The 19,033-nt window shown below is 35.6% G+C and overlaps 5 protein-coding genes across 9 annotated transcripts; 3 read left to right on the plus strand and 2 right to left on the minus strand.

Moving 5' to 3' along the window:
• The first annotated feature begins 1,957 nt into the window (after positions 1 to 1,957).
• LOC108965482 (phosphoinositide 3-kinase regulatory subunit 4) lies at positions 1,958 to 8,374 on the plus strand. 3 transcript variants are annotated; one of them, XM_018927933.1, is made up of 16 exons: positions 1,958 to 2,036; positions 2,093 to 2,230; positions 2,310 to 2,490; positions 2,567 to 2,737; positions 2,798 to 3,081; positions 3,138 to 3,717; positions 3,792 to 3,987; positions 4,050 to 4,268; positions 4,322 to 4,802; positions 4,860 to 4,974; positions 6,094 to 6,307; positions 6,382 to 6,573; positions 6,659 to 7,115; positions 7,185 to 7,614; positions 7,681 to 7,856; positions 7,926 to 8,160. In XM_018927933.1, exons 2-16 carry the CDS (start codon positions 2,142 to 2,144, stop codon positions 8,158 to 8,160), a joined length of 4,020 nt encoding a protein of 1,339 aa, XP_018783478.1. In that variant the 5' UTR covers positions 1,958 to 2,036; positions 2,093 to 2,141. The 3 variants fall into 3 exon arrangements, with proteins under 3 accessions (XP_018783478.1, XP_018783480.1, XP_018783479.1); XM_018927934.1 differs by lacking the exon at positions 1,958 to 2,036 and having other exon boundaries at positions 2,142 to 2,230; positions 7,926 to 8,374; XM_018927935.1 differs by lacking the exon at positions 6,382 to 6,573 and having other exon boundaries at positions 1,970 to 2,230; positions 7,926 to 8,374.
• A 715-nt stretch (positions 8,375 to 9,089) lies between these two features.
• Positions 9,090 to 12,375, minus strand: LOC108965483 (S-phase kinase-associated protein 2). Of its 3 annotated transcripts, none has more exons than XM_018927937.1 (6): positions 12,241 to 12,375; positions 10,781 to 11,459; positions 10,218 to 10,721; positions 9,740 to 10,151; positions 9,497 to 9,656; positions 9,090 to 9,438 (listed from the first exon to the last, which is right to left on the minus strand). In XM_018927937.1, the coding sequence occupies exons 1-6, from the start codon at positions 12,297 to 12,299 to the stop codon at positions 9,252 to 9,254; spliced, it is 2,001 nt and encodes a 666-aa protein (XP_018783482.1). In that variant the 5' UTR covers positions 12,300 to 12,375; the 3' UTR covers positions 9,090 to 9,251. The 3 variants fall into 3 exon arrangements, with proteins under 3 accessions (XP_018783482.1, XP_018783484.1, XP_018783483.1); XM_018927939.1 differs by lacking the exon at positions 12,241 to 12,375 and adding an exon at positions 11,706 to 11,910; XM_018927938.1 differs by lacking the exon at positions 12,241 to 12,375 and adding an exon at positions 11,557 to 11,910.
• A 938-nt stretch (positions 12,376 to 13,313) lies between these two features.
• LOC108965495 (WD repeat-containing protein 37) lies at positions 13,314 to 15,865 on the plus strand. The gene is made up of 5 exons (XM_018927958.1): positions 13,314 to 13,741; positions 13,807 to 14,407; positions 14,482 to 14,862; positions 14,926 to 15,172; positions 15,231 to 15,865. Exons 1-5 carry the CDS (start codon positions 13,600 to 13,602, stop codon positions 15,354 to 15,356), a joined length of 1,497 nt encoding a protein of 498 aa, XP_018783503.1. The 5' UTR covers positions 13,314 to 13,599; the 3' UTR covers positions 15,357 to 15,865.
• A 115-nt stretch (positions 15,866 to 15,980) lies between these two features.
• LOC108965498 (vesicle transport through interaction with t-SNAREs homolog 1A) lies at positions 15,981 to 16,952 on the minus strand. Its single transcript, XM_018927962.1, has 2 exons — positions 16,701 to 16,952; positions 15,981 to 16,639 (listed from the first exon to the last, which is right to left on the minus strand). The coding sequence occupies exons 1-2, from the start codon at positions 16,854 to 16,856 to the stop codon at positions 16,430 to 16,432; spliced, it is 366 nt and encodes a 121-aa protein (XP_018783507.1). The 5' UTR covers positions 16,857 to 16,952; the 3' UTR covers positions 15,981 to 16,429.
• Positions 16,953 to 17,120: 168 nt separating this feature from the next.
• LOC108965497 lies at positions 17,121 to 18,367 on the plus strand. The gene is made up of 3 exons (XM_018927960.1): positions 17,121 to 17,212; positions 17,281 to 17,649; positions 17,705 to 18,367. The coding sequence occupies exons 2-3, from the start codon at positions 17,330 to 17,332 to the stop codon at positions 18,021 to 18,023; spliced, it is 639 nt and encodes a 212-aa protein (XP_018783505.1). The 5' UTR covers positions 17,121 to 17,212; positions 17,281 to 17,329; the 3' UTR covers positions 18,024 to 18,367.
• Positions 18,368 to 19,033: the final 666 nt, after the last annotated feature.

Consider the following 19,033-nt stretch of genomic DNA (forward strand, 5'->3'; position numbering starts at 1 on the left):
ATTGAGACAAAATAAACAAAACATAATTAACTTGTATTAGTGCGTATGCAAGCAGAAAAGAGCAAAGAAACAGAATAATGTATATAATATCAAAGAACATTAAATAAATTATTAATCTCAAAATATGCAATTAATCCACAAATTTGTGTTTTTCTTAAAATGTGTGACGTTTGAATTATGAAATAATAGCGGTCCGGTCATCAAACCACAGTTTTCTTTTTATTCCATTCTACACTCAAAAACGACCAAGAGATGTCACACAACATTGATATACAGTGTTGGCAAGAATGTTGATATACAGAGAAGGTGCAAATGTTAAATCAGAGATTCTAAATAATTATTATTATGGGAGAACGTTAAAATTCGCAGATATTGGCGTACATATCAAGGAAATCTAGAGTAACAAAAAGAAAATTAATTGAATTATTCCAAGAAAATCTAAATAATGAGGAAAATAAAGAAAGTAGATTTAAAAAATAATGTAATAAAAAAATATATTTAAGTGATGGGACTTTGAAGAAATGTGCTATACAAACAGCACCAGGGATGATATCTAGACCAGAGAGCAAAGAGACATACATTTCACATACAAGCGATTCCCTGGTTGGAAACAAAAATTTAAACGTGAGTATAAAAATGCCGACTGCAAAACAAAATTTTTTACATTCGTGGGAATATCATCATATCTCGAGCTTACATACATATCTTTAATTCTCTTCATATTCTCTGGTTTAGTATGTGAGAGAGCTGCATTTGTACACATTTTTCGCTGTTGAAAATGGAATATAAAAGATCATATTTTTCTTCAATATTCCTTGATTGGACATACATGCTATCATTATATGACTTAAATACATATATTCGTTTCTCTTCATATTTCAGGGTGAGTATGTGAGAGAACTGTAATTTTTTTTTTTTTTTTTTTTTTTTTTGTAAACAATGTTAAAATTTCACGGATTGAATTGCATCGTTGTGAGGTGAATTCCCTGGTTAAAATTTTACAAATGTACGAGCCTGCACCGTGTTTTTGTCTCCATATTTTTATGTTCACTGTTAAAAGGACAACAAATTCATTCATAACGGGGCATCTCGACAGGATAGAATTTATTGAATACTAACTGTCAAACTTATTGCTATTGTCATTGCCAAATCTGTATGTGGCCATTTGCTAGCATGATATAATCATTTGCGCAAAGGCGTAGGGTAGGTAGGTCCGAGCTGATGTAGCGCATGCTTTTAGCTCTTGAAATTTTTATTTTATCATTTGCGAAATGCCGTCGGGTAGGTAGCTGATGTAGTGCACGTTTCGAGCTCTTGAACTCCTTAAATCATTTTTGTGGAAAATAAAAAAAGGATAAAGATCCTACAATCTATACAAATGGTATATGTTGCCTCTTCGAAATTTTCATAGAAATGAAAACTGCGCTGCCAAACGGTTGAAGTGACAGCTCATAGCTTACGATATATGGCAAACTAGATAGTATTCTATACCTAGTAAGTTATGAGCAATGTAGAGTCCCCACAGGCAATCGGCATGGCAATGCAGATAGTATTCTATAAATTCTATCCTGTCGAGATGCCCCGTAAAGGACGCGCGTCTGTTACAAATGTCTCGTCCATAATTCTGCGCTGCGCTACAATTTTTTGCTGGTAATTTTACTTCTTAACACCCTGTCAAAATCACATATATTATTTGAAGGCTTAACATTTCCTCTGCATTTATTTACATATGTGCCACACAAATTCAATGGTTACAATATATGTATATTATAAAACTGATATAGACACTAAAAATTAAAATATATTTACAGTTTTATTTGCATTAAAATGCGCTGTTCGTTTTCTTTACATCAATGCTGACACTTTTTTCCGCAGTTTCATAAAACGATATGGCTCCCTCAAAGATCAATTCTATCATTTTGTTATTGCTGTGAATCTATTACTTTTTTCTGTTCGCCTACAGAAACAGCTGGCTGAAATAAATGTTAAGCAAGTAAACATTTTTCGCACAACTGCTTTGTAGAATTTTTTCAGAGGTATATTGTGGTTTTTTACCCTTATAAAAGAAATTACTTTTAATAAAATCATTTAGAAAGTGAAATAAATTAAATCACAACTGTTGTAAAGTTAAACACGTCGAAATGGGTAACCAGCTGGTGGGTATAGCCCCATCCCAAATATACCCTATGGATCATTATTTCTCAGGCACGGAAATTGTTTTCGAATCAAAGTAAATGTTAATGCAAAAAATTTTAATAACACAAAGTGTTTAACCATGGAATTATTTTCATCAAAAAATTTGTGTATAGCATGGGAAGTACTCGTTTCTTCAAAGTGGCCAAGGCAAAATCAGAGGAAGGTTTAGTGGTGGTGAAAGTGTTTGTGAGACATGACCCTACTTTACCACTAGAGTATCATAAGGAACGTCTTGAGTACATAAAAAAGTCCCTAGCAAATGCTGTTAATTGCCTACCTTTTCAGAGAGTAGAGGTAAGTGTCAAGATAAGATTGACAAATCTTTGGTAGAATTATTGGGCGTATTTAACATTATATTTGCTTAAATTAGTTAACTGATAAAGCCGCATACATAACGCGTGAATATGTAAAGCACAGCTTGTATGACCGTGTCTCTACGCGCCCTTTTCTCACAACCCTTGAAAAGAAATGGATCACTTTTCAAATACTTTGTGCTTTGAACCAATGTCACAAGCAAAAGATCTGTCACGGTGACATTAAGGTTGGTAAACAAACGCTTTATTTATATATGAATATATGTAAATCATTTCGATTTCGATAGTTGGAGAATATATTGATTACTTCCTGGAATTGGGTTTTACTCTCGGATTTCGCATCTTTTAAGCCAACTTACCTCCCGGAAGACAATCCCGCCGATTACACTTATTTCTTTGACACCAGCAGACGCCGCACTTGCTACATAGCGCCGGAACGTTTCGTCAAAACATTCTCGTCTGACGATGCGGAAGGCTACGGCGCTATGCTACCCACTGACTCACTTGTGCGTCTAGGGCCATATATTTCAGATAATACGCTGGTGCCCTCTATGGATATATTTTCCGCAGGGTAAGTTTTAATTATTTAATTTAAATAATAATTTAATATTCTGTATTAAATTTTAGTTGCGCACTGTTGGAACTGTGGACTGAGGGCACAGCACCGTTTGAACTTTCTCAGCTACTTTCATACCGTAGCGGGGAAAACGAACTAGTGTACAAGCATTTAGAGAGTATTGAAAACGAACACCTGCGTGCACTACTCGGCTCCATGATCAACTTGAATTCAATGTACAGAAAAAGTGCTGAAGACTATTTAGACGAAGAACGTGGGCGTCTCTTCCCCGAATATTTTTACTCATTTCTGCAATCATATTTGCAAATGTTCTCTTCTTCGCCAATAATGTCGCCAGATGATAAAATCTTACGTTTACATTCCGATATTGGACACTGCATAAAAGTATTGACAAATGATCCGAACATAACACCGGATGTTGATGAAAACCCCGGTGGCAGTGAAATGACGGACAACTGCCAACGATTGCCGCCCGAACAAGACGGTTTAATTTTAATAATCACAGTTGTGACATCATGCATACGCGGCTTAAAACAATCAAACACAAAAATTTGTTCACTGGACATTCTCCATAGATTATGCAAGTACACCACTTCAGAAACGATCTTAGATCGTATATTACCCTATATTGTAAGTATGAATTCGCGATTATGAGTAAAATCAGTGAGGGATTATATAATAAATATTATTTTAATGTTCAACAGCTTCATCTGGCGCAATATGCGACATCAAAAGTACAAGTTCAAGCAATTGAAACGCTAACTTCGTGTCTTAGCATGGTCAAGCAAATACCGTTAAATGACGCTAATGTCTTTCCCGAATATATTTTGCCCTCAATAGAAAAATTATGCAGCGAACCCAGCGCAGTTATTGTACGCGTGGCCTTTGCGCGAAATATTGGTAAGAAAACTATATCAAGCAAAGTAAAAATTACTTTATTTATCATATTTCTTCATTTGCAGCCAAATTAGCGAAGATTGCTATATATTTTCTCGAAGAAACACAGCGAAATGCCCCAAATGATATGCCCGCGCGCAGATACGAGGCCGAATTGAACGCCTTACATGACATAATACAACAAAATGTGCTAAGCCTGCTGACCGATACGAAGCCAATTGTCAAGCAAACCCTTATGGAGTCAGGCATTTGTGATCTGTGCGGCTTCTTTGGCAAGGAGAAAGGTTTGTGTGCATCTTTTGTTAAAAGTAAACATATAAAACACCTTTTATTGCAGCTAATGATATTATACTGTCACATATAATGACATTCCTGAATGATGAAGACAAAAACCTGCGCGGTTCTTTCTATGATAATATCGCCGGTGTCGCAGGTTATGTCGGTTGGCAGGCCTCCGATATACTTGTGCCGCTATTGCATCAGGGTTTCACAGATCGCGAAGAGTTTGTCATTAGTAAGGCCATACGTGCTATTACGATACTCATCGAATTGGGTCATATAAAAAAGCCAACCATCACTGAGATTATTAAGGAAACATGTTGCTATTTATGCCACCCAAACTTATGGATACGTCATGAAATTTGTGGTATGATTTCAACTGCGGCACGTACCCTGAGTGCTATAGATGTACAAGTGAAGATTATGCCGGCCATTAAGAGATTCCTCAAGATACCGCTGATACAAGTAGAAAAGCCCGATTTGTTACTGGACTGCTTGCAGCCACCAATTCCGCAGCAAATCTACGATAGTATTATAAGGTTGTATATAAAGTATTTGCATTGATAACGTTGACTTATGATATTCTATATTTTTAGGTTTAACGACATACAAATGTTGGTGAATGAACTGGAAATTCGAGCCATCGCACGCAATAATCCTAGACCTATATTAATGCCGCAACATGATGACTCAAGCCAAGGTTTAAGAAATGTAAGTTATGACAACAAAATAACAGTACTTCTACTTATAACTAGCATTTCGACTTTGCGTTTTGCACTATTCTACCAATATTAAAGAAATATGTATATACTCTCCTTTCCTACGACAGTCGGGTTTAAGTAACCAAAATAAATTCAGTTTTCTGGCGCTACAACAACAAAATATCCACTTTATTTTCTATTTAAACATATTGCCTTGAAAACAGCTATTTTGCTCAGCGATCTGGCTGTATGCAGGCAGTAGTTTGTTACGAAATTTGTAGCATCAAGAAGTAAGCGTCGGAAACTCAATAAAGTAAATACGTATACTTATATATATAAATGATCAGCGGGGCAAGCTGAGTGAATTAACCCATGTCCGTCTGAATAAACACGAACTGGTCTCTCAGTGTTTTAAGATATTAGTCTGAAACATTGCACACGTCCTTTTCTCTTTGTCGAGAACGCCGGTTTCGAATGACTATTGCTTATAACTGTCACATAAACTAAACGTTTGGAATTAAGTGCGTGTATGGTAAAGTATCCATTTAACGAGATATCTTCACGAAATTTGTGACGTGTTATTGTCCAAGGTATCGGTTCAATCCACGAAGAAATTGTTCTGAGTGCAAGTATAACATATAGCAACCATACACACTGATCAATCAAAATCAAATTCGCGTATGGTAAAATTTTCCATTTGACAAGATATCTTCACGAAATTTGTGACGTGTTATTGTCCAAGGTAACGTTTCAATCTCCGATAGACGGACGATCTAAATCAATTTTGTATGGAAACCGACATATCTTTACTAACTTTATCATTGATTATTGTTTAAGCAACGGTATAATATCCGAGAAATTTGTTCAGATCGAACCAAAATAATATTTAGCTGTCACAGAATCTGATCGATTTCTTAAGTTGAAAAGGTGTTTATTTCACAAGATAAATTCACCAAATTATACATCTCTGAAGTATACGTAATATACGTAAATTACGTCTTTTTTTTTTGTTTGTTTTAAACTGCCAAATGGTCCAACAAAGTAACGGTACTTGGCGCAGTAAAGCTTTATTATAATATTGTTATGTTCTAATTTCCTTTCCTTATTAATTAATTATTAATTTCCTTAGCTTTTCTGTCGCTTAACATCTGAAGGTCTCAATGACTTAGTGGAAATGCAGCTACTAGCCTTCAAGCCCTACTTATTCAAGTTAAAGCATAAATCACAGCAAGAAGTTGACGAGCCGACCTCCGGTAATGGACGCATTGTGATCACACGCAAAAATGTAGTATGCCACGAATACCCATTAGCTGATAAGTTCTCCAAATCGCCACAGGAAACACGTAAGATATTTCAGAAATTTTCTATTCGACTAGTATTGAGGTTTAGGCTAAAATGTACGCGCTACCCATTGCAGGTGCAAATGAAGGCATTCTGCCTGCTGCTGCATCACCTGCAACCGAGGTGGCTGTAACGTCACATGGCGGCATAGCTGGCAGTCCACCGACTGCCATTACGATGCTTGGCGGCACACCTCATCCGACGGCAACTGTAAGCGCCGCTACTTCGCTCGGAGAGTATACAATGCCCGAACGCAACTATTGGCAGGGTATGCACGCCAAGCAATGTCTTTCTAATATTTACATACGTTTATATAATTATGCAAGAATTTAATATATTTTGTACCATCGCAGAACGCTCGTCGGAGTGCCGTAAAGATTTGGACGCTCTACGTATTACATTTAAAAATCGTTACAGTATGTTAGCGTTTTCACAGCACAGCCACAACGAGCGGCTCAACTCAGTTTATCCGCAAGGTTGGTCGCTAAATGGCACTATGATCGCTCATCTGCATGAGCATTCTGACTCTGTGATTAAGATGACATCGTTGAAGCCGCACGGCGCCATTTTTGCCAGTGGCAGCATTGACGGCACAGTAAGACTTTGGGACTGCAATAAGCTAAATGGAAATCAGGGCATCAATCGATCACGGCAAGTGTATTCGGCCAATACGCCAATTTACGCGCTGGTCGCTTGCGATGGCGGCCAGTCGTTGGCTGTCGGTGGCAAAGATGGCAGCTTGCTTATAATGCGAATAGACAGGAATTCCTCAAAAATGACGTTACAACAGGCGTTGCATTTAGACGAAGGGTAAGCGGTGTAACGCACATATTATAACAACATGTTGTATAATTACGTTTATAATTTTATTTATAATAGCGAAAACAGCGATGGCCCTGTGGTGGATATGCAAACCTACGACCAAAGCGTTATTATCTATGCGACTGTGTATGGCGGCATTGTTGGTTGGGATACGCGCGTACAAAAGCCCGTCTGGCGTTTAGAAAACGAACTGCAACACGGTGTCATAACGACAATTTGTGTCGATTCGGCTGGCTCGTGGCTAGCAACCGGTACCAGTGGTGGCAAGCACATTTGCTGGGATCTACGTTTTCGCCTACCAATCGCTGAAATTAAGCATCCAAATGGTTCGCGTATACGTAAGGTGGCCTGTCACCCCACAGAGCCCTCATATCTAATTTCGGCATCACAATCGAACAATGAAGTGTCGCTGTGGAATATTGAAACCGGCCATCGCCAAGCAGTATTGTGGGCCAGTGCCACACCCGTGCTATCGAACATTCAAATGGTAGATTGTTGTAACAGTCAAATTTGAATTCTTATTAAGTTGTTGTTTTGTTTTTCTTCTCTTCAGAGCGAGACGTCAACGTCATGTGGGCTGCTGAGCGGTGTAGTCGACAAATCGCCATTCCTATTAACTGGTAGCTCAGATCAACGCATACGTTACTGGGATCTAAATGAGCCCAAAAACTCGTCTCTCAAAGTGCCCGCAGCTAAAGATAATCTGGAAGACGTTTCATTCACCTACGAGTACATAATTTATATAAAATATTTTCATTTTTAGTTTCACTAACTGTATACTACTTTCTGTAAATTTAGCTCGCAAATCATAGACGGCAGTCAAGTAATTTATGAACAAAAGCATAAATTGAGCAATCCAACGGGTTTGAGTTCGCCGGGCTGTTCAATGGAAGAAAATCCTCGTTCCGGCCCAGACATGCCTTCACCATGTCATCACGACGCCATAACCGATTTGCTAATGTGTAAAACTGACAAAGGGCAGATTTATGTGGCCTCCGCTGCCCGTGATGGTGTTATTAAGTTGTGGAAGTAGACATAATTATATATATTAATATATAAAAAATGATTTGTATAAGCTTAAAATATTTTGTACATATGTGTACATATATGTATAAGCATGTGCATATATACGTACATATATATATTGACATGTGCGTATGCCTGTGATTTGTCATTTTACGTACATATAGTTATGTACCCTTTTTAAATTCTTGTGTTTTATACATGCAATATATACTTACATTTTGTAACTCATTTTATTATTTTTTTTTTGTTCTTGAAATTATTAAGATTGCATAAGTTTAATAAAATATGCAAATGATATTCTAGCGATAAAAATTATTGATTGCTTTTTTGACTTTTACTGACAGCATATTTACTATATGCTCTTGCAACATGTTGCTACAGAGTCTACCGGTTGTTTGTGTGACCTAAATTTAATCGAGAGAGAAATAGGTTTATGTACGGTCAAGATGACTGGACGAGCTGAAATCCGGAGTCTGTGGCCCTATTCTGTAACTAACTCGATTCGAAAAAAAATTTACTTGAATTCGGCTTTTTTTTATATTCTGTAACTCTTCGTTAGCTTTTGAGTTGTAGAAAGCAAAAACGAAAATTGTACGTATTTATTCTGGCGCAGGGTGGTACAACATTCGCATAATTATAAAGTAGATCCGAATTTGAATAAAATACATTTACGAGGCCCCTGCCTCTTCGTCCGTCTGCCTGTCGGTGCCAGCTGTAACTTGAGATATATCGGTTATACCCGAACTCTTCCGCACTTGTGCAGTCGAAGCTACCGTTTTTTCTTGTTTTTAATGATTAATAACAACCGTTATTTAGATGTAAACAAATGATCTTATAAGTTTATTTATAGTAGGTATACGAAAAGACAACACTAATTGTAACCTTAATAAAACTAGAACAATGAAATGTTGAATTCCTTCAGAATATTTAACATAATTAATGTTTCTCTCAAACGATTTTTGACATTATGACAATTTTATTAGAAGCTAATTGTATCATATATAAAACAAAGAATTAAAAAACTAATACAAAACTGCAAGGGATTTCTGTGCCGTTTCTAAGACTAATACACATGTTATTTTCGTCTATGTTTGTATTCTAGTCACGAGTACGAAGACCCCACACTGATGTGCGGCGTGTGCCCACTGTCGGTCTAGCCACCGAACTATGTATGAATTTATTAATTCCTATATTGGGAAAGTTTTGCTCTAGTAATTCCATTCCAGTCTCTGAGAGCATACCAAATATGTCAAGATAGGTTAGTGTGGGCAAGTTGTTTAGCTCCCTAAAACAAAAGCAATCGTAAGTGTTTGGCAAACATTAATATAGACACATTTACTTACATATAGGCAGAGGCAGGGATAAGGTAGCAGCGCGAAAGTGACAAGTATTCAAGCATTTTAAATCTGCAAATAATGTTAATGACATTGCCGGTCAATGCAGTGCAATCGGAAAAATCAATTTCTAAAAGTTGTGGACACCGTTTAGCTAAGCTCGCCACATCTAGAAATGCCACAAATAGAAATGGCAAAAATATTAGACACTAATTCTCTAGCCGATTTGTAAAATATATTGTGAAAACTTACGAGAATCATACAATGTTTTACGGCAACCTGCCATATTTAATCGCAAGAGATTTGGTGTTACATTTGTCACCACCGATGTAACGGCATCTACAGACAGATTTGTCCAAGAAATATTTAGGCTGTTTAAATTTTTTAATGACTCCATTATCTTGCGCACGCTCCACGCCTCCAATCCAATACACATGGCTAGGTTTAGTGCCTCTAAGTTGGCATTCTTTGCTATTTCATTGCAAATTTCATCGTTAATTGGTACATGCTCTAAGCTGAGCTTTTTCAATTGCCGACAGCGTGATAAAAGCATCTTGAGTGAGGGCTTAGCAACCGATACCATACTTAGATCTAAATACTGTAACTTTGATTCGAATTTTGGTTCGGCGTGTAGAAAGTCACTATCGAAAACGGGATGGCTCAGCTGAAAATTAATAAAGCAAATGTAAATATATTGAGAATATTTCGAAAAAATAAAAATGGTACTCACCTCAGCTTGGGCCAAACGCATTATAACCACACCGCGAGTGAGAATATTTTCCAGAGCACCTGCACGCAGGTGGCGTCCTCCTAAATCCAAACGCGTCCACAGTGATTCATCGCTGGCACATCTATTAAATCGTCGGCAAACATAACTGCAACGAATTAGTGCTTTCTTCGGCAACCATTTGAAAATTTGTAAAATTATCTCATCCGATAATGTGCTAAAATGATCTTTGCCATCGGAAATATGATCCCGCAACTGTTGTTGTCTAAACAAAAAGAAGTTATCATATACAACCATAGGCGGTTGTTGTTCATTTGCCGTTTGCAATGTACGATTTTGACTTTTATTTTGAATTTGAGAATGCTGTTGTTGTTGCTGCGGCTGTTGCCGCTGTTGTTGTCTAAGAAGTGATTGTTTACTTGTTGAAGGCATGCACATGTAACTATTTGGCGATGCCCCATTATTATTAAAAGCATTTGAAGTATTTATAGTCGCAACACCAATATTCTGCAAAAAAATTTATTAAAACTTAATTTTTGTTATTTTTTAACTGATTTCAAGAATACCTGCTGCGGTTGATTATGTTGTGTAGTACTTCGAGGTGCACGAATGTTGCTGTTTCCTGACACGATAGCCAAAGGACTGCGAGTGCTTCTTCCAGCAGAAGGCGAATTCGAATTTGAATTTGTTGCGTAGGATGGGGTGACGATTGCCGTTGTATGCGTTGATGAGCTGCTGGTAGGATTCCCCGCACCCATACCAAGTATAGCCACCTTCCTATATGGAAGTAATACCTTATCTCCGCTTTGTTGTTGCGAATTCAGTTTATTATTGTTATCACCATATGCATCCATTACGATGTTATTATTGTTATTGCAATGCTGGCTTATATTAATACAATCTGTTTCAATAAGTCCTCTGCCTGGGGTGGCTATTGTTGTATTATCGCAAGTGTCACTATTAAAAGTACTGTCTAAGGTGTTATCTAGTGTGCGATAGGCCGTATAACGTTGGTGGCACATCTTTGGCGCATCCAAATTAGGAGTGACTCCATTAGAATTTTCATCTGCACTGGCGCTCAACACTAATGCTATAGCGGAAGCGGCAGATGACGAGCTCTCTTCCGAGTCGAGCATTCCAATGCCCATCTCGTCCAAATGTTCGTTTGTACGGACGGTTGGGGATGAGTTCGAGTCAATCTTAGCAATTTTCCAATTTGTGACTAGGTTATTTTTGACGCGCTTTCTGTAAATAATTTATTTTTTTATTTATTTTACTGCAAACTTATAAATGATATATCACTAATTTATTTTTGTCACGTTAATTGCTTAAGGTCACAAACCTCTTATTTAATTAATCAGCAAAAATGCTTTTGAAAATTAGTAAATGTTTGCACTATTTTCCACTGCTGAATGTAATTCAATATTAAAGATAAGGCTGAAAGTCAATGACTTTTGGAAAAGACGGTCTATGGAAGTTAGTGTAACATACGTGAAAAGCACTTTCAGGATGTATATTTTTTCTAGAAATCACTTATGTATATATAATCTGCATATAATTTAATTTGAGCTTGTAACTGTGCAATTCACTTATAAACTTTAAAATGCATTTGATGTACACCAATTCTACAGATACGACCAAAATGCACCGTGTTTTGTTTGACAACAATTATATTTGATGGATGGTAGTCTGCCAATGATTGTCATTCGGCAGCGATCGGTTATCTTCCCTTCTGCTCTTATTCGTTGACAAACACACAAACACAAATGCATTGTATACAAAACCAAAACACTACACACCCACATTGAGCGCCACAATTTTTGCGGCGAACTGTGTTTCATACGCACTATTGACCGACACGTTGCCGCCAATGTGCGCCAACGCTGTCATTTCTGTCACATATTTGCGCCATTTCTCGGGTAATTTTTTATTCAAACTACACCACCCAACAACACTAGTACGTATGTTTTATGAATGAGGTCCGCTTATCAAAGATTTAACACATTTTAAATAGAATTTCCTTTACCTTGTTGTCGGACATAAATTTTCTATATTGTCTGTCTCTTTCAATTTCTTACTACTCATTGTATAAATAAATTTTCACTTTATTTTTTTAAACTTTAATTTTCTTGTTAAATATCACAAAGCAAATTTCGCTACGAGTGAAATTTTACAATCAACAAGTGCAAGATTGCCAACTTTTCTGCATTCCAGCCATTAGGGTTTCCAGCACGTTTTAAATACTCAGAAATCCACTATGCCCGACAAGGTAATCCAAAGTGCTTAGTTGGTCTTATTGTGAGCAAAATATTTTAGTCTCATTAATTTGCGAAAAGAAAATTTTTATATGTAGCATAATTATAAAATGAACAGTTAAATGCAGTGGCATATGGTCAAAAAAAAAATTTAAATTATATTGAAATTAATTAGATCCGTGCGGTAATATCAAAAAGTTCAAAAAGGTGCTACCGCAGATACCATCCTATGATACGACGTTTGTTCCAAAATTTTCGCGAATTTGGATTTTTCCAGGTATACTCATATCCCTTATGGACACCCGATCACGTAAAGAAAAGTTAATAACATGAATCAAGTGTAGGAAATAGTATCAATCTATCGTCGAATCACCATAAAACAAATTGCTGAGAAACTAAACATACCGATTGCTTTGTGTCATTTGATTTTAACCAATCATATGGGACGAGACAAATAAGTTTTAAAGGGGATTTCAATTTAATAAAATTTTCACTCTTCTTTAAATTTTGTGTGTTTCTGTTCATTATTATTTTTAATTAAAGTGTTACTCGCATGCAAACTGCCTTCTATTTGCTTTATTCATTGAAATTTTAATCAAGTTCTGCTGGGTAACTTGGCATATATGTATATACATGAGTTTATTCTGGTAAAGTACATCCAACTGCTTTAGATAAAGAACCTTTCAATATTTAAAAACTCATGATCAATATTTTGTGACATACCCTGGCTTTTAAATTTACACAATTGACGTATAGGTAACGGTAACGTAATTTTATTCTATTAAATTCCTTTTCTTCTCATCTCAGTTTTGCAGCCTACCTGTGTTTTTTATTGTGAATGTGGTTAACCGTTTACTAGAAGAGGCATACGTTTTCAGCTGCATCCAGATAAGTCTCGTATTAAATGTATACAGCAGTAGAAAATATGTAGCAATGCAGAAAATAAACAAACGTTAATTAAATTATCAAGAAGACATATTTTCGTACCGAGGAGAATCTGTAGTATTGCATCGGAATTTATTCGATCGGTATGTGGGTGTACAAGTAATACTAACGCGTACAGAAAACTGAAAATTGTTAAAATATAAAAAAATTGTAAAACAACCGAATTTAAAAAGAACTAACCGAATATGAAGCCGTCCAAACATCGATTGTCCAGTTTGGCAGAAGATATCACCATACCGGAGGATGCACCGTTTCGAGCCCGCCTGCACTCACTATTTGGTCAGATAGAAAAAGAATTTGAACTGTTATATTTGGAAAATTTAAGTTGTAAGTATTCTAAATTTTTTTAAATCAAATAACGGTAGTAATACCAGTTATTGTAAATAAAATAGTGCAAGAGAAACTTGATCACTGCATGAGCAAAGATCTGATTAGCTCATATGAACGCTCAGCTGGAGTAATTGCTGCAGGTGGTAGTGGTACAAACATTATTGCAGGAAATACATCGAATACGGCCCTAACTAGTACGATCCAAACAAATGTTACATCCGCATTTGGACATGATGATGGAGATTCTACCGCACTTGCTTCAATTATTGGTGGTGGCGGAAGTAAGGGTCTGAAAGCAAAATTTACATCAAGCAGTAACAAAGTGAAAGCCAGCAATAAAATTAAAGCGCAAACGAGTCGAATTGTATCAAGTTTCAAAGCACAAACAGTGGTTAGCCAAGTAACGCGAGAATTCTGCGGGCATAAGGATGGTGTTTGGCAAGTAACTGCCAAGGTTGGTCAGCCAATTATAGGCTCAGCCTCGGCAGACCATACCGCGTGCATTTGGGGTATCGAAAATGGTCGATGCCTTCTACAATATCAAGGACATGCTGGCTCTGTGAATTCAGTAAAGTTTCATCAGAATCGCGACTTAGTATTAACAGGTAGTGGCGATGGCACAGCACACATTTGGCAAGCAGCTGTTAACTGGGAATCTTCCAAGTAATTTCCAATATATATTCTTTAATTTTAAAACTGCTAATGAGTTAATAAATATATTCATATGATATCTTAAGGAGAGGTCATTCCTCAGAGGAAGAGCTCGACGACAGTGATGAACAAGTGGAAGATCGAGATCGGGTCGACACGTTGCGCACACCTTTGTGCGAGTTTACCGGTCTGGGCGGACATTCATCCGTGGTAGTGGCTGCTGATTGGTTGCCCAGCATGGATCATAGACAAATAATAACAGGTAGCTGGGACCGCACAGCAATTTTGTGGGACGTAGAATCTCGCGAGCCCGTTCAAACTCTGACTGGACACGACCATGAATTAACACACGTTTCGGCACATGCTTCGCAACGATTAGTGGTTACAGCATCACGCGACTCAACTTTTCGTCTTTGGGACTTTCGCTATGAAATTCCCGCTGTATCGGTATTTCAGGGACACACAGAGTAAGTAAAACATTATAAATGTAATAATTAATTTAGTACATTTTATTTATATAAATGTTTTAGAAGCGTAACGTCAACTGTATTTGCGCGGGATGATAAAGTAGTGTCTGGATCGGATGATCGCACAGTCAAAGTTTGGGAATTACGAAACATGCGCTCTGCTCTGGCGACTATACGTACGGATTCCTCTGTAAACCGTTTAGCTGTCTCAAGCGCCGGAATTATTGCAATACCACATGACAACAGGCAAATACGTTTGTTCGATTTGAATGGACAACGTGTGGCGCGATTACCACGAACGAGTCGACAGGTTTGAATTAATATATTGTTGCATGTAAGAAATCATTTAAAAATGTTTGCTATTCTAGGGTCACCGTCGTATGGTATCTTCCGTAGCTTGGGCTGAAGATCCGTTATTCAATTGTGATTTATTTTCATGTGGCTTTGATAGGCGCGTATTCGGCTGGTCCATAATTTTACCGAAAGAAAATTGAAAGTCACTAAAGGTTTAAACCATTGTTTGTTACGAATTTCCAATACATTATGAAATTGTACATTAATTACGGTTATTGTGTGGAAAAAAAGAATTTATTTATTTAATCTGTGTTTAGATGAATACCCGTAGTTGTAATTACTGTGTACCAGTATAAGTACCAGCAAGATTTATTCTAATTGCTCTAATTAGCAACAGCATTGATCTTTGAGAAAATATAGAATGTATACACTTACTTGATTATTAATTTTTAAAATTAATCTCTATCTCCGTTAATATTTTAATAGCCGAAAGTAATTTTTTGACATTACTTTAATTTTTAAAGTTACACTAAATTTCGGTAAAAATTATAGCATCTATGTATTTAAATGAATGCAAAAATTTGGAAAATATCTGTTGGTTCCCCATGTATACGACCTTTTATACATATTAAACATCTTATCAATATTGTATATTTCTGAACTTTTCCTGAAATCTTTTTACCTATATTGATATGTATACTAAAAATAACCTATGAAAATATTACGAATGCAGAAAGTTGGCGCCAAGTGTTTTAATACAAATTATATATACAAAGACAAAGATATTGAATATTATGTTTATCATTTATTATGTACATACTATAAATATACACAACTGCATACATACAAATGCATATATCATTTATAAAATACTACTACTACGATTATAATATACACCCATAAATATTTACGTCTGGATGTGTATTGATTAGTAATCGTTATTTAATACATATAAAAATACAGATTTCTTAGAAATGTTGCACTACTTTTAGCGTAAACGCACTCGGAAATATTGGTTTAGCTTATGCTCTAGGAAAAATGTTGTTTACATAAATGTTTAATAAAAAGAATTGTGTGTAATGAATTGAAAGATTTCGAGTAAAGCTTAGTTAATTTTATGTTGTGTTTTTCACCAAATATTTTTCTGGTGGTCGGTTCTGGTTTTCGGTTATATAGATTTTCTACGCCATGCTATAGTTGTTTTGAAAGGTGTCTGTGTCATTGCGGTTTCCTTTACAAGAGTATTCAATTCCTTTGCCTTATTAATATCAGGCTAAAAATGTACAAATTTGAGCACTAGCAATCCGGCTAATATACACATTTCTAAAATTATAATGACAACTAAAATTAATTTATTATAAAGCACTTCGCGTCGCAGTTTTCTTATAACGCTTCCTGATTGCACAATGTCTGCGTCTGCGTCTTGAAGCCGCCGCGTAGAACGCAATAAAGATTCCCGTTGCTCATTTAATTCAGATAATACCTAAATTTAAGAAAATTAAATATATTTTATTATCACAGTTTTCTTAAACATTTCTACATACTTCAGTGCCTATCTGTTCAGTTTCAATTGCAACTTGATTGGATCGCTGTATGCTCGCAGAGCTTCGCTCTAGGATATCGTAGCTGTTTGCTACTAATTGAGATTGCGTCGCATTTTGTCGCTCTGTAGACTTTTGCCAATTGTAAGGCCCCGACATTTTAAATATTATTTCGAACTTCTTTACAAATTAAAAAGTCTTTAAGCAAAATTATTAGCACTTGATAAGAATAACAATCAGCTGTTGAATTGTTTTGAAATCAATTTGATGGCACTGCCAGATCGTTTAGTTTAGTTATCTTTGATAAAAATTATTTTCAGTTTAATTGTTTATCTGTTTTTATTTTTAATTTTCTTGTTGAATAAAAGTAAGCTTTGATAGTTGTTAGAGTTTGAAGCGTTGTTTTCACAACTATTGAACTTTTTAATTACTAGTTTGTAAGAATACAGCCCTTCAGTTCTTAACCCTTGCCACGGCAGCACGAGCAATCGAAAAGCAGTGGCAAGTAAACAAAAGTAATTCTTGACACATTTACATTTTTATATTTATGAATAAGTAAAATTATTATTTTTCTAAAAATTAGAAACAAACAGGTATTGGCATTAACAAAAAGTCATTAAGTAGAAATCAAAATGCGAAAAACTTGGGTTAAACGTGAAAATATCTATTATAAACCATTCTATAAACAAAAGTCCAAGATGTTGTTATTAGGAGTATTCCTATTAGGCATAGTGTTTATAATCTATCAAGCTTTTTCCATAAATCAATTGCATAGTGCAAGTACGCCATGGAGCTTAGAAGATACGATGAAAGGGCTTCGCAAGAAACATTTGGAAGTGATAAAATCTCTTGGCCGTAAACAGAATGATGACTACGATGAAGGAGGAGGCGGCGGAGAGGGAGTTGCGGCATTAGAAATTAAACCTCCGGATGATTCTATAAAAATTATACGGTGAATTTATATAAAATTAAATTAAATTTTAATTTACTCAGAATTGTTTTAATAGCGGGATTCGTCTGTTCGATTATGATTCGTATAAACCAAACTTCGACGGCAAGTTTCGCTGTTTGGACGGTAGCAAAGAGGTGCTATTTGAGCGTGTCAATGATGACTTTTGCGATTGTTTATCAGATGGAAGTGACGAGCCCAGCACAAACGCTTGTCAAAATGGAAGATTTTATTGCAAATACCAAAAAAGACACATCACGGGGCGCGGCGTAGACGTGTTTGTACACAGTAGTCGTGTTAATGATGGCATCTGTGATTGCTGCGATGGCAGCGATGAATGGTTGACAATTAGCTGTACAAATAAATGTACACAATAATTATATATATTGTGTCTGTAATGCACCACAATTTAGTTATCGGTTATATTAGTGTTAGAAGCAATACTCTTAAAAATTAGTGTAGTAAATGTAGATCTAGTTTCAAATAAATAGGATTTTGAATCGAATATGTTAAATGATGCTGTGCATTAAAAAAATCGCCTTATAAGTCTGTCTAATTTGCATTTGTGAATAAATTAGCTTCTATACCCAAAGAAGAATAAAATTCATAGATTGTATATTCAAAATTTCCAATTATTAAGTACTAGGGCATTGAATTATGTGTAATTAGATTTTGTAATGATAATAAAGATTATAACTTATTTATTCCAGTATTTAACTTAGAAGCCATTTTTCTCTTGGGAAAGAATACTTACGTGCATTTACAAAAGAAAATCTTTCAAAAATTTACGAAAACCACCACTTTACGCTAATAAGTTATATTTGAAATATACCAGGAATATTCTCAAACAAAAATTATGGATAACTTAATATAATTTCTTCAGTTGATAATTATAAATTATATTTTCACTTTGTTTTCATTTATTTTTCTTCTTAATATAATTTGTATATTATATTAGGAGTTATTAATCTCAAAAGGGCGTACGTCGAGAATAAATTCTGCAATATGTATGTAGATATTGGTTCAATCAACTACAACAGTATAGAGCCCGCTTTGAAATTAAGTCGACTAATGTATATGTGTTATTTAACATTTGATTTAATTTTTTTTAAGAGAAATGGTCATTTCACACACTTATTACATCAAGCATCGCTAAATCTATACTTGTAATTTTGTAAATGTTTTCAGACATATTTTCAATAAGCCAAATGTATATACAAATAAAAATTTTTATCACTTACGAATAATTTTTGAAACAAATACGTAAATATCGACAATGTCTTGGGCTTGGTTTGGTTAGCATTTTTAATATGGCAATTTTGAACTGCAAATTCGAAAAGGTACATTTATCATGAAAGTAAACTTCCTAATTTATAATTCATTAGCG

The sequence above is a fragment of the Bactrocera latifrons genome, unplaced genomic scaffold (assembly GCF_001853355.1).
Source record: "Bactrocera latifrons isolate USDA-ARS-PBARC rearing strain unplaced genomic scaffold, ASM185335v1 scaffold_140, whole genome shotgun sequence".
Classification (NCBI taxonomy): domain Eukaryota; kingdom Metazoa; phylum Arthropoda; class Insecta; order Diptera; family Tephritidae; genus Bactrocera; species Bactrocera latifrons.

Coding starts and splice junctions, on each gene's coding strand:
- LOC108965497 (XM_018927960.1), top strand. CDS start 17,330: ATGCGAAAAACTTGGGTTAAACGTGAAAATATCTATTATAAACCATTC. Junction 17,650..17,704: donor GATTCTATAAAAATTATACG/GTGAATTTATAT, acceptor TTGTTTTAATAG/CGGGATTCGTCTGTTCGATT.
- LOC108965498 (XM_018927962.1), bottom strand. CDS start 16,856: ATGTCGGGGCCTTACAATTGGCAAAAGTCTACAGAGCGACAAAATGCG. Junction 16,640..16,700: donor CTGAACAGATAGGCACTGAA/GTATGTAGAAAT, acceptor TCTTAAATTTAG/GTATTATCTGAATTAAATGA.
- LOC108965495 (XM_018927958.1), top strand. CDS start 13,600: ATGAAGCCGTCCAAACATCGATTGTCCAGTTTGGCAGAAGATATCACC. Junction 13,742..13,806: donor ATATTTGGAAAATTTAAGTT/GTAAGTATTCTA, acceptor TAAATAAAATAG/TGCAAGAGAAACTTGATCAC. Junction 14,863..14,925: donor GTATTTCAGGGACACACAGA/GTAAGTAAAACA, acceptor TAAATGTTTTAG/AAGCGTAACGTCAACTGTAT.
- LOC108965482 (XM_018927933.1), top strand. CDS start 2,142: ATGGGTAACCAGCTGGTGGGTATAGCCCCATCCCAAATATACCCTATG. Junction 3,082..3,137: donor ATGGATATATTTTCCGCAGG/GTAAGTTTTAAT, acceptor ATTAAATTTTAG/TTGCGCACTGTTGGAACTGT. Junction 3,718..3,791: donor ATCGTATATTACCCTATATT/GTAAGTATGAAT, acceptor AATGTTCAACAG/CTTCATCTGGCGCAATATGC.
- LOC108965483 (XM_018927937.1), bottom strand. CDS start 12,299: ATGAGTAGTAAGAAATTGAAAGAGACAGACAATATAGAAAATTTATGT. Junction 10,722..10,780: donor AACATAATCAACCGCAGCAG/GTATTCTTGAAA, acceptor ATTTTTTTGCAG/AATATTGGTGTTGCGACTAT. Junction 10,152..10,217: donor TGCGTTTGGCCCAAGCTGAG/GTGAGTACCATT, acceptor ATTAATTTTCAG/CTGAGCCATCCCGTTTTCGA.